The sequence below is a fragment of the Pan paniscus genome, chromosome 16, assembly GCF_029289425.2.
Source record: "Pan paniscus chromosome 16, NHGRI_mPanPan1-v2.0_pri, whole genome shotgun sequence".
NCBI lineage: Eukaryota > Metazoa > Chordata > Mammalia > Primates > Hominidae > Pan > Pan paniscus.
In genome coordinates this window covers 38884368-38902103 of record NC_073265.2, presented here as the reverse complement: position 1 = coordinate 38902103, position 17736 = coordinate 38884368, and the positions used below count along the sequence as shown (strand labels likewise).

General features: G+C 36.4%; 1 protein-coding gene across 11 annotated transcripts in view; it reads right to left on the bottom strand.

Moving 5' to 3' along the window:
- The window catches only part of DTWD1 (DTW domain containing 1), a 35918-nt gene that overhangs the window by 4179 nt on the left and 14003 nt on the right, over positions 1–17736 (bottom strand). For 8 of the 11 annotated variants that reach the window (XM_003831499.6, XM_034938735.3, XM_063596634.1 and 5 more), the window contains one exon: positions 7522–9327. In XM_003831499.6, the coding sequence (XP_003831547.1) occupies positions 9080–9327 (248 nt within the window). In that variant the 3' untranslated portion in view covers positions 7522–9079. Of the gene's footprint in view, positions 1–7521; positions 9328–17736 lie in introns of those variants that run through there. The other 3 variants (XR_008621107.2, XM_055098579.2, XM_055098580.2) reach the window with 3 other exon arrangements.

Here is a 17736-nt window from a genome sequence, read left to right as displayed (position 1 = left end):
ATGGAAGTAAACAGACCCAACAACAGTGCCTGCTGCTTCAGTCAGGCTCAGGAATGCCATCAATACTTGTCACATCCCCCCATCCTCCACTATCAATTCTAGATTTCCCTCAGCCTCTGCTACCACCTCTGCTGCTCCTGGTGGTTTATCTGGTATAATTCAGACCCACATTCCTTGAGAGGCCTGAGTTCCAGGCCATCATGCCCTTTTGAGGATGGCTTGCCACACCTACACATTAGTCTCAATTTGGTAGGTTTATCACTTGGGCACATTTATTACTTCTGCCCAGATTGTGTAACCAGGATTCCAATCTCCTCTTGATTAGGGTCAACTGATCTTGACTCCTTTTATTGGCTGCTGCTCCCTAGACAGACACAAGGAACCGAAAGTATCCAGGTAGCTGCTGCAGCTTATGTTTTTCAGTGAGATTTTTTATATATCTCTCGGCAAAACTGTGTCCCCTTGTGGGACCAAGACCTCTCACTGCAGAGTTCAGAGTTATGAAGAGGTGCAAAGTACCATATGGGTCATTAAAAGTGATGGCACGGAGGGGAGGCACCTCTTCTTCTACTCTCTTTGCATCTACCCCTAGGAATAAATGGGTTCCAAGACCCATCTATTCTTCATATTGGGGCACATGCTATATAAGGATAATTGATCCAGTACATACTCTGTATCTTGGAGTATGGCATCCTATCCTTGTAGAATTTGCCTATGAGCTGGTGTTCAGCTGTACCTTCAGCAGGTTGTTCCAATGTTCTATCAAGCTGACAAATTCCAAGTGGTGAAAAAAGTGATATTATTAGTGGATCCTGTGGATATGGGTCCACTCCTGCGCTTGCTTTTCCATAAAATAGGTTTCCCGATCTGATATGATAAAATGTGAGATCGCATGCTGGTCAATACAATACTAAGTAAACTCAAATGGTGATACTGACTGAGGCTCTGCAAACAGGAAAAGCAAACTCCTATCTGGAAATTGTGTCTATTTCTATGACAAGGAAATGCTGGTCCTTCCAGTATGGAAGGGGCCCAATGTAACCAACTTGATATTGAAGAATGGTATTATATCAGGGGTGCAGTATTGTCTGTGTTGCTTGTAGGTTGGACATTCAACAGCAGCAGCAGCTAAGGCAGCCTTGGTAAGTTGAAACTCAAGCTACTGAACCCTATGCTTAGTCTTCATCCTTTCCACAGTGGACATTCCATTCATGTGCCCACTGTGCTAGCACTGGGTGGCGAATAACTGAAGCAGGATGGATGACGTCAACTAGGCAATGTGTTTAGTTTGCTTTATTGTTTAGAGACTCTTCAGTACTGAATGCTCTCTGGTGGGCACTGCATGTAATACAGAGACCTTCACAGTTCATGTACATACTTGACACAAGTATGTCCATTCACATGCCTCTATTCTAGACTTTCTGTGCTTGATCTTCCAGTATTTATTCTTAAGGACAAATACCAGTTTGGCTACTTGGACTATTAAATTCTAGATGAGATTTGTATGCAACCAAAGAAGCCCTCTTTCTATAGAGCATTAGTGGCACTTGGCCATTCAATTCTGTTATTCTTAAATTTACTATTTCCTTCATGAGTCTCAAATACCTGATATACTGCACTTGCTGGCACATTCTCTTCCGTGGGTAAATCTTCTCATTTTACCACTAATAAAAGTTACCACCTTGAGCCATGGGCTTTTGTTCCATGTGCCACATGTGATGGGATTCTCATTGGCAGCTCAGATCACTCCTACTAACAATTACCACAGGTCGAGTCCTCTAAAGAGGAATGCTGAGATGGAGTTTGGGGTGTAAGATGTTTATTAGAAAGTGTCACCTTTCAGGGGAAGGGGAGGAAGCAGGATTGGGCAGAAGAAGAAATTAAGTTGTAATAGAGGGAGATCTGAGGAAGGTTTTGCCTGACAGTGTAATAAATGAGGCTGAAGTAGCAAGGCCTTACATCTCCACTGAGGGCTGCCCTGAGATCTAAGACGAGGGTAACCTCAGGTGAAGCTTTTTCTATAGCTGTTGCAGATGAAGTGCTGATACTGGTGGATTTCTGTTCTTCACACTCCCTGCAGCTAATTAGCAAGTCCTTCCTAGAAGGGGGATATAGGCAGCACATTTTCATATCTACCACAATGTCTAAACTATCTGCAAATACTGGCTCTACCTTAAAAATACATGCAGGATCTTGTCATTCTGTACCACTCGCCCATGATCACAACCCTTGTCCAGGCAAATATCATCTCTCAAATGGACTACTGAAATAGCATTCTAATTGGTCTTCCTATTTCTTACTCTCTTGCAGTCTATTTTTCACAAAGAAGCCAAATAATCCTTTAAAAATATAAGTCAGATCCTGTCACTCATTTGCTTAAATTCTCTGATGGCTTCCTATCTCATCACTCAGAGTAAAATCTTAACATCTTACCATGGCTCCACACCACTATTACTCCCTATGATGTCATCTTCTATCATTTTTTTCCCTCCCACACACTGTTCCAAACTAGTGTCCTTGTTATTCCTCAAACATGCCAAGTATACTGCTGCCTCAGTACCTTTGTGTGTATATATATATACACACACACATATTGTTCCCTATAATAAAAACATTATTCACTTAATTATTCGCATGGTTCACTCTCTCTCCTTTCATTTAGGTCTCTGCTCAGTTTTACCTTATCACAGGCTTTTCCATCTGACCATGCTATTTAAACTGGCACCCCTTTCCTGCACCAGTCACTATCAGTTCCTTACTCTGCTTTATTTTCTTCTTAGCACTTACTACCTTGGCATGCTATAGCCATCACCTAGACAATAATTTGACACATAGTATGCACTCAAAATTTTTTAGAATGGATGAATGAATCCTGAAACCCTGAAACTTCCCTTTGCTGACTTTTTATGTTTTTGTTTATTTTTTTTGAGATGGAGTCTCACTCTGTCACCCAGGCTGGAGTGCAATGGCACCATCTCGGCTCACTACAACTTCTGCCTCCCAGGTTCTAAGTGATTCTCCTGCTTCAGCCTCCCGAGTAGCTGGGATTACAGACACATGCCATCACACCCGACTAATTTTTGTATTTTTAGTAGAGACAGAGTTTCCCCATGTTAGCCAGGCTGGTCTTAAACTCCAGACCTCAGGCGATCCACCTGCCTTGGCCTCCTAAAGTGCTGGGATTACAGGTGTGAGCCACCGCGCCTGGCCTGCTGACTTCTTAATGCTCTCTTTTTTGGTTTTTGGTTTCCTTCTCCATTTTACTGGAAAACATCTTCAGTATTCTCCTAAGCATCTTTATCTCAAGAATATATGGGAGGTAATACCTTTGAGACCTTCTGTGTCTTTATACTATATACATACTTGATTAATTGCATGACTAAAAATAGAATCCAAATAGAAAACTATTTTCACTTAAAGTTCTAAAGGCATCACCCCATGTCTTCTAGTTTCCAATGTTGTTAAGAGGTCCTTTAATATCCTGATTATTGGTCGATATACGACCTATTTCTTCTGTTTGAAATCTTTTAGTATTTTCTATCCACAGTGTTCTGAAATTCCTTGATGATAAGCCTTAATGTACATCTTTTTTTTACTCTAATGACTTAATGTCCTCAATTTTAGAAATCACAAATTTTTTTTCCACGCCTTTCCCATTCTGTTACTCCTATTATTCAAATGAAGGACCTCTTAGATTGGCCCTTAAATCTTAAGTTTTTTTCCTCCTATTTTCTTTGACTTTCTGAGAGATCTCTTCAAGTGAAAATAAACAAACTTCAAGCTGGGGTCAGAAATGACCTTTCGAAAGAAAGCCAAAATAAGGCCTCGTTGTTGGATTAGCTAGTAATAGTGGCAGAACTGCTGAATAAAGAGTGAGGTCATAGTAAATCAATCAGCTAATTGCTGGTATAAACATTACAGCACAGGTCAGTGAATTTTCTCCATCAAACAAAATATTCTGTAATATATAATGAGATAAATATGATTCACTATAACATATAAAATAAGACTATAGTTGTCAGTGCCTCAAGGGAATACAAAAAATGTCATAATTAAAAATAATTTAGGCTGGGTGTTGTGGCTCAGCCTGTTAATCCCAGCACTTTGGGAAGCAAAGGCAGGATCACTTGAGGTCAGGAGTTTGAGATAAGGCTGGCCAAACATGACAAAACTCCATCTCTACTAAAAATTCAAAAATTAGCGGGGTGTGGTGGCACATGCCTGTGATCCCAGCTACTTGGGGGGCTAAGGCATGAGAATTGCTTGAACTTGGGAGGTGGAGGTTGTAGTGAGCTGAGATCGCACCACTGCACTGCAGCCTGGGAGACAAGAGTGAGACTCTGTCTCAAAAATGAATAAATAATAATTTGGGGACAAGCGCTTTGGCTCATCTCTGCAATCCAGCTAGAAACTCAATATCATGATGATGATATGCAGTGTATATAGAGCTTAATATACAGTGTATGAATAGACTTTCATTCCATCTACCTAATGCTCATTATTTTTTGTAAACTTAAGTAGTTGGTATACAAATAATCTCCAACCTTCTCCTTTACAACCAAGGGTAATAGCTGTTACAAGCTCTATTGCCTTTCCCCTTAAGGTTTTTAATTAAATACAATGTAACATGTAGCCTATGGTTGCATTTACAACTTTTAACTAAGATTGGCCTTAGGTATTTGGAATTCAGAATTTTCTATTCTTATGCTATATTTTATCTTCAACTCTTATATTTAATTTTTATTTCAGCAATCACTTTTTAAATTTCTGAGATCTTTTTTATTGCTTGTTCTTTTTCACACTCTCCTATTCTTGTTTTGTGAATATAATATACTCTTATTTTGAAGACAGTTTTTTTTTGTTGCCATTATTCTCCGTTTGTCTATTTCCTTTGGATTTTCTCCCCTCCTTTTCCCCTTTTATATTTGAAGGATTTCACCAAGTGTCTAGTGATGTTTGGCTCTTATGTATGGGTGGTGATTTTTGGCTGGTGGCCTTCAATGTAGGGTCAGTAAGTGTTTGGCTAAAGTTTTCACTAGGGTCTTTTAATTGTCAGTATTTGGAGATAAAAAGTTGCTATAATTAATGCTTCCAGTAACATGGAAGACAAAAAATATACCTAATGCATTCATGGTATTTGGTGATATTTCGAGGCTCTTAGGTACCTTATCTATTGTACTTAATAACAGTCAGCTTATTCTGTCAAAATGAGAAATGTAAGAAACAGACAAGCTCAAAATTAAGGCAATGGGTATGGAAATGGAACTGAAATGAAATACATAACCTAGGATATGCAGAACTGGAAAATAAAATTGTTTCTCATCAAATAAAATGTGATCATTAAAAACAGCCTAGTACAAAGACCAAATCAAGGGACTGCCATTAACATGGCCTCAAAGAAAAGAACAAATAAAAGGTGTGGCCATTTACTCCTATTTAAGACTTCTGAAGGGATTTAGGGGGACCTTCAGGATGAACCAAAGGGCTCCTAGAAAGATTAGAGGAATGAGACACTTGATATGCTTAAGATATACATGTTTCTACAAATGAAATCATGAGTACTTTGAGAATCTCCGGCTGACCTAGTTAGTCACTGCTTCTCTAAATCTCTCCTGCTGCAGCCTTCCAGACCTTTATTACCCCAGTAATTCTCACATTGGGGTAAACCTTAATTTCTTTACTAAACTTCTTTATTCATGTAATACTTGTAACGATGCTGCTTTTCTAACTAAATCCAGACTAAAACACCCGACTTCCCTAGAAAAAGAGACCCTAAAGGAAATATATCCACTACTTTATTAAAGGTACAATCCAGGCTGGTAAGAGCGAGGAAGAAAGGAAGTGAGGCTGGCAATAATGGGAGGCAAATGCAAACTGATAAATTACTGTGTAGCACTTGCTGCTGTTTCATGAAAAGCCATGAAGAGACACTGCCAATCATGTGGCAAGTACACTTGCTTGGCCACAGAGTACGCTTCTGGACAGGCAAGATGAAAAACAGTGTCTCTATACAGTCCATCAGAAGAAGAGCAACTTACCCAGCAGCTTTTTCTAGTCCATTGATCCAAGTTTTTCAGACAGTTAACTTCACAAACCTACCAGACTACATCACCTAGCCCTTTTAACAGTCATTGTGGCATGGGGTTTTTAAAGCACAGAAGTGTTGTTATAGGCCAGGGATTCTGAACATATGGCCAATTGATCTCAAGCAGAGGAATCATACAAACCTGCTGGTAATCTGTTACTATATGAGGTGGTAGCTAAGGCAAAGCAAGTGGTCAAGAGCCCAAGAAACATGAGACTGAGAATCTTCTAAGGTACTTGAAGAAGATGATCTGATAATGCATCCAAAGATGAGATATCTATAGCCACAATAAATAGCTATAAGACATTGGTGGCATAATAGACATTCCTTGCTCACGTATTTGCAATCAGGTAGGTGTCAGTTAGATGACTCTGCTGATCTTGGCTGGAATCATTCACATATCTTGGGTTTGGCTGGCCATCAGCCAATCTAGACAAGATTCAGTGAGGGTGACCAGGGCAACCTGGCTCTGTTCCATGCAGTCTCATGCTCCAGCAGGCTAACTCAGCCATGCATATTCTTATGTCAACAGCAGAAGCACAAGTGTAAGTAAAAATGCACTAAATCTCTGAATGCAGATGACCCAGAATCACAGTGGGGGGAGTACTTCAAAGGAACCTGAAAAATGACCATGAATACAAGCAAGGATAAAGAATTAGGGCCACTGTTACATCTATCACACCAAAAAAACAAAAAACAAACAAAAAAAACTAAGACAAGTATAGTCAATTCATTGTTCTAACAGGTATTACTAACTTCTTTTGAAAAGAACCTGAGATTTTATCTGGCCTTAGCTGTAAATTAGGCTCTTATGAAGTACGTGGGTCATCTTTCTTATGCCAGCTGAGAGATGGAGGCAAATGAGTGATACAATTGTTCTCTGTCTCTCGCTTTTTTTTTTCTTTTCCCTCTGAACTGTTATGTTTAGTTGGTTTGTAAAGCCAGTTAAATGCAATAGATTTTGGCTCAGGGAAGTCCAAATTTAGCCTAGAGAAATCCAACTTTGGCCCTGCTTAAATCAATTCAAGCCTTCCTCTATTCCCAGGGCCAAGTTCTAAACACGAAAAAAAAAATCTATTTTAATTCCATTCTTGTAGAATAACTGCTAAAATAAGCAAGCCAGTTAGTTTATTTGGCTAAGACTGTAAGACTAATAATGTTCAAGCCTTATATAATCCACATTCCTTTTTATGAATAGCATAATATAATGGTGACCTTACTGAACCAAACCAAATCAGAAGTTCCAGATTCTAGAACAGGCTCTGCTACTAACTAGGTGTATGATCTATCAATAATTTACTTACCTCTTTAATTCTCAGTTGCCCCATGTATATTAATAGGAATTGTTCTTAATTACAATACTCCAAATGTCCTATTTCCATGGCATGTTAATAGGTGCTACATATTCAAGTAAGTTTAAGATATATCAGCTTAAATAAAGTTCAAAATGTTTATTTCAGGACTTTTCAGAACCTTTAATATGTTTTGCCTTCTGAATCCCTGGGAGGGAAACAACGTAATGTACAGCAAACTAATTTCACCAAGAACTCTTTCCCCCATAAAACATCATGTGTCCCACTGTATATACTTCAGGAAATGTGCTATTATTTCACCCAAACAGGTGAATTTATCAGAGTCCCCAAAAGAAATAGAAGGCTATTTCAAGTGGGGACATTTGAGAAGAGTGTAATAAAACAACTACAGTATTTACAAATGTATGAGCAGGGTTTAGGTAAAGCAACAAGTTGTAGTGAACTATACTGGGGCTAGTAATAACTGTAAGCTATTACCAACCCTAAGTGAAAAGGGGTAAAGGGAGGGAGCAGGAACTAAACCTAGTGAGGTAACTGGGGTAACTGCTTGGGAACAGAAGAGATAGGATTCCTGATAAGGTACTATTTAGTAGAGGAACACAGCCAACTGATGATGACATGGCAGGAAAGGAGCCAGGGAAATAAATAACATCATTTCATTTTCCTCTCAACTTCTAATCTCCCACTGGTGCTTCCCATTTGTTGAACCCAACCAAAAGCAAGAGAGCAAAGGAACCTACCTCACAGAGCAGGGAGCAGAACAGAAAAGCGCAGACAGAAGCTATTCAGCACAGTAGGGCTCTATTCACAAGCAGCTAGGTCTAGGTAAATAAATGATGTCATCAGGACTCAGTCTCTCTTTTTCTCTCCACTCTGCTTTCCTTTGCTGACTTCATTCTAAGTCAGGCTCTTTTCACCTGGCAGCAGAGATGGCCACTAGCAGGTAGGCTTCAATTATTATCAGTTCACAATTCCAAATAAAATAAAAAGAGTAAACATATATATAACACTTACTATATTTCAGGTACTGCTGAAAGCCCCTTAGATATTAACTCAGTTATTCCTATAAGGTAGTTGCTCAGTATTGCCTGCTTTGTACAAATGGAAGAAAATGACATGGCTGATAAGCAGAAAGGCTGAGATTTAGATTCAGGTAGTCTAGCTCCAGAGTCTCTGCTTTTAACAACCTTAGGACTTAAAGAAACAGCCCTAGATACCGGAATTCTAATTCTAGTTCTGCCTATGTTTGCTACTAACCTCAAGAAAAATCACTTATGACCTGTTTTTCAGCCAGCAGATTGTAACCCCATTTACTTCTAAAGGTGGTCATGAGTACAGGTGAAAAGATATAAAGATGTTGAAATAAATAGCTAATTAGATCTAATGGAATATGTTATATCTAATCACAGAGACATAACACACTATATTAAAATGTAGTAATGAAACTGAGGTTTCACTGAGCAAATAACTTCTGAAGTAAGTTTTTCAATCAACAGTATCTCTGAAAAATTCCCCCAGATACAATTTCCTTCAAGAAATATGAAGTGATATACATGAAACTGGAATTTTTTCAAATGGTCTTACAGGCATTATATATGATTATTTCTTAAGAAAAAACAAAGCACAAATATAAGTTTATTAATGTTAGCAAAATAAAAAGACATAAGTGGCTTGTTAAAAACTAATGTGTAAGTTTTCCTGTTTCCTTATCTCCAGAGCATTTGGCATTCTTTATCAACTGGTACATAAAAGAATAGAAAAATAAAAGATTGTCATATTGCCCTCTGTATTTCTCTTTTAATATATCAGTATGGTAGTCTACCAGAAAGTAGTAAATGGCTTCAATTGTAGAAAGGAAAGTATCTGGTTTTCCTTTTTGATGGCGCCAAAAGCAAGTTTTTCTTGTTTTCAACTCAACTTGTAACAACCCTGTCAAAAAAAAAAAAAAAAGAAAGAAAGAAAGAAAAAATATAAATATTTCTTCTTAACCACAGGCTTGGTACAACAATAATGATTTCTCTTAATTATTCTAAGAATTTTTTTTTAAAGACTGCAGATAACTTCCTTCAATCCCAGTTTGAAACAAGATATTTTCTTAAACACCTCAAGGTATATACAGAAGCAACATAAAACAAATAATAAAATCTTATACATGACAGTTAACACTGAGTCTTAGACCAATGAATTAAAAGTAGTTAACATTTAAGATATTCATGTCTTCCAATCTTCTATGTATCAGCATCTTCAAAAATCTAAATCTCTGACAGGACTGCATTCACCAATTTTCAGAAGGGTTTCATTTCCTTGACAAACTGACTTTTTTGTTTATTTAGAGATGAGGTCTCACTCTGTCACCCAGGCTAGACTGCAGCAGTGTGATCATAGCTCACAGTTACCTCAAACTCTGGACTCAGTGATCCTCCCAAATAGCTGGGACTACATGTGCACACCACCATATCCAGCTAAGATTTTTTATTTTTATTTTTTTTTAGAGACAGTGTCTTGCTATGTTGCCCAGGCTGGTCTCAAAATCCGGGGCTCAAGTGATCCTCCTGCCTTGGCCTCTGCCTCTCAAAGTGCTGGGATTATAGGCATGAGCTACAGTGCCCAGCCTAAACTAACTTTTAAAATATCATTCTGAAATTCACTGAGAGATAGGCAGCTTAATGTTCCTTAATACTGGTAAAAGTTTACTTCTTGATTATCATTTTCAGGCTATATTCATGAACAGAGTATCCTAAAGCTGTGTGGTTTCTTTTGTTTGCTTGTTTGTTTTAGCTCTGTCACATGTATGCTGCAGAGCTCAATAACACAGTCAGGTAGAATGCCTTGCTCTTGTACATTTAAAAAGGGAATAATTAATGCAGTCACACAACAGTACTCTCATTTGTTATAACTCAGCTGTCATCATACAAACCCAGAATGCTTTTAGCTCCTTAGGCCAGTAACTGGACTCATACTATATTTAATTTTTTGTTTTTGCAAATTTTATTTTAAAGTGAGAAATAAAAGAGAGAAGGTAGCATCAAAATTGGCCCAATGACCAACTGGAATTTCTAAGTCACTAATGATTTCCCACTGTCACATCCCACTTTTACTCAATGTAAAATGTAGCAGAGACAAGAAATAAATAATAAAAGAAATACAAAAATATTCAGAGATATGGAGGATCAAATGACTAACAGGAGTTCAAGGAAGAGAGAACAAAGAGAATGGAAGAGAGGGAGCAGTTAAAGAGATAATGACTATGACTTTTCCAGAAATTATTTTAAACTATAAAAAGCCACAGATACATGAAACATCATGTGTCTCGAGCAGGATAAATACAAACAAATCAGTGCCTAGTTCTATTACATATTTAACTGAAAAACACCAAAGATAAAGAGAAGATTTTAAAAGAAGCCATGGAGAAGGGACAGATCATATACAAAGAAAAGGTAATTAGAATGACCAAAGACCAAAGACAGAATATTGAAGACACTAGAATAATATCTTCCAAGTGTCAAACAAACAAACACAAAAACAGAACTGGCAACCTAAAATTGTGAACCCAGCGAACAACCTATCAAGAAAAAAGTGATAAACATTTAATAGACAAATGAAAACTGAACATACGCCAACAAGAGACCAAATTAAAGGAATTCCTAAAGGATGTATTTGATAAAACACTGAGTAAAGAAAACGGTAAACATCTATGCAAATCCAGATAAATGTTGCCTGTATAAAACAAAAACAATAATAATGTCTAATTTGTAGACTGACAATAAACGACAGACAAAAATAATGATATTAACAATAACAATGTGAACCAGGAGGAGGCTGAATGAAGCTTCAGCATACAAAGTCCATACAATGTAAAAAAGGAGAGGTTAAACATTGTTTGGCTTTGAACTTTTTAAGTGATATGGGCAATTCTCTAAAATAATTGAAATAGGAATAAAAATAGAATAAGAAAAAACCTCAATCAAAAAAAGAAACAAAAATTATAAAAAAGGACAAATAGAAATAAAAATTAAGATGGTAGAAAGTAGATCCAATTATTTCAATACTCACAGCAATTGTAAATAAACTAAACTTACTATTTAAAAGACATAGATTATCAGATTGAAACCTGAGAAGGATGACCCCTACAATTAAATAACTGGCTTCAATTAAATATTGCATTAGAGGTCTTATTTAACATAGCAATAAAGAACAATAAATTAATTAGATGGATAAGAACTGGAAAGAAATACAATTGGCATTACTTACACAGAAAATACAAAAAACCTCAGGCAAATTATTAGCCATATAGTATCTTGCAGAAGAGAAGGATTCAAACAAGACACAAACATAGTGATAAATTCCACACTAAAAATTTTTTTCCTCAAAAGAAAAGAAATTGAAAAGATGAACCACAAACTGCAAGAAGATATTTTGCAACATTATCTATATTCTAGAATATACAAAGAATTTCTACAAATCAATTAAGATAAAACACAGAAAAATGGGCATAGATATTTCACAGAGTAGGACACGTATATGGCCAAATAAACAAACAATGTAATTATCAATCCTATTAGTAATTAGAGAAAAGTAAATGAAGATGACAATGAGACACCATTTTAAAATACTAGGTTGGCAAAAATCAGACATTTGATAATACCAAGGTAGGAGAGATTATGGATCAATGGAGCGCTTATACATTAATGATGGAAATATTCCTTTGTATGTCCACTTTGAAAAACAATATGGCATTATCCTGTAAAGGTGAATATTCTCATACTCAACAACTCAGCAATGTGACTCCTAGGGATGTTTCCTAGAGGAGCTTGTACTTGCACAAGAATGTGTGTAGTAGCATTATTTGCAATAGGAAAAACTAGAAATAACCAAAGTGTTTCATTAGCAGGAAACCAGATAAACTGTAGTATATCACAGATATTATTCAGCAGTGAAATAGAATAAACTATAGCTACAGTGATATGACAATATATGTAAACCCTAGAAACAAAATGTGACTTTAGAAAGCAAGTCCCAAGAAAACGACACACAGGTCAAAATAAAGCAAAACTAAATCATATGTAGTTTATGAAAACATATATATAACACTATAATCTAAAAAAGCATAATTCAGGAAAATAACTGTCAGGGGAAGAAGGGGAATGGCACAAGGGAAAACATAGGTAAATGGAAGTTAGAAATACTGGTGCTTGAGTTCTTAATTGTTCATTATATCACTATGCTTTATAACTTAATGTTACATATACGTGTGTGTGTGTATATATTATTTCATATGTATCACAATTTATTTAAAAATATAAAACAGTTAAAAACAAACAAACAAAACCTTTTTGCTTATTTAGTGAAGGAATTGGAGCTTGAAGTCATGTTCCAGCCCAATTCTTTCCATTAGACTTAAAATACAATCTAATCATGTCAATGACAAGCTTAAAAATTGTTTAATGATGCCACAGCACTATGGATAAAAGAACAAATGCCCAAGCATGCTGAATAAAATATGACATTCATAATTTGAATTTCTCCAGTCTCTTTTACCATTCTCATATATGTATGCATTCTAGACAACATTAAATATTTCAGTTTCTTGAATGCAAAATATTTTTTATACCCTAGTATTTCTAACAATCAGTAACTTTATAATAAAATTATAGTAAAAATCATAAACATTTTTTCTTGAGGTGGGATTTTGCTCTGTTGTCCAGGCTGGAGTTCAGTGGCATGAGTGTAGCTCACCGCATCCCTGAACTCCTGGGCTCAAGCAATCCTCCTGCCTCAGTCTCCCAAGTACCTAAGACTACAGGTGCACACTACCACGCCTTGCTAATTACTTTATTTTTTGTTGAGATGTAGGCCTTGCTATGTTGCCTAGGCTAGTCTAGAACTCCTGTGTTCAAGTGATACTCCCACCTTCATCTCCCAAAGTGCTGGGATTATAGGAATGAGCCACTACACCTGGCTCAAAACTAGTAAAATATTTTAGCAGTAGAAACTTAAAGTAGATAATTACAAATGGCTTTTCCTTCCAAAAGTGCTGCCTCAGTTTCTTCAATTGCAAAGTGAGGGTGACATCCTTTACCTCATATATTTGATGTGAGGATTGAATAAGGTAGTATAGGACACAGCACTCACTGACAGGGAGTGTAGTTTAGGCAACGCTTATAATATGAACAAAGTTATCACTTTAAAAGTTGTATCAATACAGTCAAACTGAAGGGAAAGAGCTGGCTAATTTTTATAACAAATTACAGTATAATGCCATTTAAATATAATTTGGACTCACACCCAACAAAAAGAAACAATGTCTCCCCCTACATTCTGCCAAGGCTTCCTATGATAAATCTTTAAGAATGTTATATCATTCTTCACCTGTAGGTTTAGGTTTACCTTTTATAATTAAATTAGGCACTCTACCTTCAAGTGTTTTATTTTGACATTGGTAGAACACACAGAGCTATTTTTCTGTAAAAATTTGGCAAAACAGTAAGGTTTTACATTGTTAAAGGGATTCTTAACCTCAGCATTCATAGTAAAATAATGGAAACATAATTTCCAATACACCTGAGGGTTTAATTGAGGTATAGACTCAGTTTGTTCAGATTAATCTCACGAAATGACGAAGTTTTAAAGCCTAAAGCCAACAATTTATAAAAACCATGGATTGTTTCTTATGGAAGTCACTTGGTTTATTCAGAAATCAGTATTTCACATATACAGAGGTTATAGATATGTATAGAGCCCTAATTGTTTCCTGTGGTGCAATGAGGAGCCACAAAGGACAGGGGCTGAAGTAGGTCACGCAGAAAACTTGCCTTTAGAAATCTGTTCCTTTTATGATTTTAAAGAGATTAAGAAGCCCCTTTAAAAATTTTTGATCTAGCACAGAACTGGAATATATGATACTTTCCATGTGAATTGGGAAGGAATAACAAAAATCTTTTGTACAAATCTGATTTTAGGCAAGCCAAATTTGGACACTCTGAAAAGAGATTTTGAATAATACCATAATAATTCCTTTTATAGTTTTGTCAAAGGTTTTTACTTATGTTTTTTCATTTATCTTTTCAATTACCATATAAGGTAACTATAAAGAAAAATGGCTCGGAAAAATCTTCAAACTGGCAAGTAACCTGCTGCTGTAAACATCCACAGGAATGTGGCAGGCAGTGTTCCCTTTCTCTCTTTCAAAGAGCACAGCCTTAGGGCTTAGGCGTTTGTCTTTCTATCAAACATCGGCAACGAAATTTCTTAAAGATCTTATGCTCCGTAGTACCTGCCCTTCACTCTCTCCCACACACATAAGACACAAAGCGCACACAATTAGACTTTCAAAGCAACTTTACTAATGTGTATGAAGATCTCAGATGCATAAACTATATAAATTAAGCTCGTTAAATCTAGTGTTGTCACTCACTTCAGCTTGGAATTAATGAACACCAATCAGACTCCAAAAAGTGTCAAAATGTTCTTTTCTAGATAATGCACATTTTTAACACTAGCCTGAGAGAAGCTCTCCCAGTTTGAAATAAACTGTTTAAGCAACTGCCTAATATCAACTGAATAGCTTTCTTGCCTTCTAATCATACATGGACAAGTAAAGTAACTGTTTTAAATCACTATTATTAGGAACCAAGTTTTTCACTCTAAAAGAAATAAAAATCCTTATAATGTTAAATATGAATTGGAACTATCTGTGTGAACTCATGATACATAACTATGTATTTTTCCTGGCTCTATCCATTGAAGCAATGACATCCCAAAAGTAATGAATTTACCAGATCTTAGTTTCTAATACCATTTCCTACTAAAAGAAACTATAGCTTCTTAGAAAAACAATTGATTCCAGGTCTGAGACAGAAAAAAAGTACAAGTGAACTTGCCTGTTGCACCAAAAAGACAAATGAGGCCATGCCATGAAGTACTTGAAGGGTTTCCACTGGCAAAATTTGAGAGAACTAGAGCATCAAAAAGATTATTATCAAAAAGATTAGCATCTTTATTGATGCTACACTATAATTTATTATAGCATATTGAATTAAAAAGAAAATCCATAAGATCATAGTGATCTCAAAAAGGGGTGGAAAGAGAAAGAAATAAAGAACAGGAGAAAAAGGAAAAGCTCTTCTTTACATAAGAATACTGGCTAACTAATGTAGGAAGAAATCATGTAATTAAAATTTCACTATTTTTCAATTCTCAATATAATTATTCGATTTATGCAGGGATCATCAATGAATACTAAAATCACTGGTGAAAAGTTTTTGGGAAACAGTCCACAGTCTGAAAACATCACCCCATAGATTACCACTACTTACAAAGAGAAAAAATAAACCTTTATAATGGAGAGATGGGGTAATCACCACTTTAATCAAGTAATGAAAGTTATCACAAATAATAGACAATTTGCATTATGTGCCTCCTAATTTGATGCAACAATAAAGTATGAATTCACCTATGAATTGGTTAGCCATACAATTTATCAGCTAAAAGGTTCATTTCTGAGAGTAAAATTACATGTTATTAATAATTATACCCAAACGATAGATATAAACTAGACATAGACAACCCTGGATTTATCCTTACCTGTAAGTATCCTAGGCAACATATTTAGACTGAAACTAATCACAATGAAACATTCAGACAATTGACCTGTCCTCTTCACAGAAGTCTAAGTCATGAAAAATAAAAACAGGACTACTCTAGATTAAAAGAGACTAAAGATACATAATAACGAAATAAACCATGACGAGTTTAAATGCTATATGGGGGGAAGCTACAAAAGGTATTTTTGGGTCAATTAGGGATATTTGAATATGGACAGTATATTAGATGATATTATGTAATTTTCATTAATTTTCTTAGGAGTGATAATGGTACTGTATTTATTATACAGGAGAACATCCTTTTTTTTTTTTTTACACAAGTGTCATAGCAGCTTTATTTGAAATAGTAGAAAATGGGAAACAACCAGTGTAAATGTCCATCAACAGATAAATAGATAACACTAATTGTAGCATATCCATACAACGAAATACTACTTGGCAATAAATGTATGACCTATTGATACATGCTACAACAAAAATGAGTGTCAAGTTATTTATTTTGTGTGAGAAAGCCAAACCAAAAAAAGGAAAAGAGTACATACTATATGATTCAATTTATATAATATCCCAGAAAATGCATCTAATCTATAATGATTAGATATAGATCATTGATTAGAGATGGGGTTGGAGAGTGTGGAAGTGTGCTGTGGGGAAAGCTGGATGAGAAAGATTATAAAAGGTCAGGCAGAAACTTTGGCAGGGGATGGACAGGTTCATTTCCTAACTTGTAGTGATGGTCTCACAGCTGTACACATATGAGAAAACTTTAATACTCTGGAAACATGTAGTTTACTACATGTTAATTCTTACTCAAAAAAGTTATTTTAAAAAACTGTAAGGAAGGCTGCGCGCGGTGGCTCACACCTGTAATCCCAGCACTTTGGGAGGCCGGGGCAGGCAGATCACCTGAGGTCAGGAGTTAGAGACCAGCCTGGCCAACATGGTGAAACCCGTCTCTGTGAAAATACAAAAAAATTAGCCAGGCGTGGTGATGGTGTGCCTGTAATCCCAGCTACTAGCGAGGCTGAGGCAGGAGAATCGCCTGACCCCAGGAGGCAGAGGTTGCAGTGAGCTGAGATTGCACCACTGCCAGCCTGGGTAACAGAGCAAGACTCCCTCTCAAAAACAAACAAACAAACAACAACAAGAACAACAAAAAACCTGTAAGGCAAAAAACAAAAAAACAAAATAGAAGATCTAACTTCTTAGTAAATGTGTTCACCATTAGGGTGTTTATAAAAGAGATGTCATTCTTTATTAATATAGGAGAATATTCTTATTCTTAGAAAATGTACACTTAGGCCGGACGTGGTAGCTCATGCCTATAATCCCAGCACTTTGGGAGGCCAAGGCAGGAGGATCACCTGAGGTCAGGAGTTTGAGACCAGCCTGGCCAACATGATGAATCCCCGTCTCTACTAATAATACAAAATTTAGGCAGGTGTGGTGGTGGGCACCTGTAATCCCAGCTACCTGGGAGGCTGAGGTGGGAGGATCACTTGAACCCAGGACAAGGAGGTTGCAGTGAGCCAAGATTGTGCCATTGCACTCCAGCCTGGGCAACAGAGTGGGACTGTCTCAAGAAAAAAAAAAGGAAAATGTACACTTAATATTTAACGGTGAAGTGTTACAAAGCCTGAAACTTACTTTCAATTGATCAACCAAAAAATATATAATATATAAATACACACTCACATATATAATAAAAAGAAATAGAGAAATAAAGTAAATATGG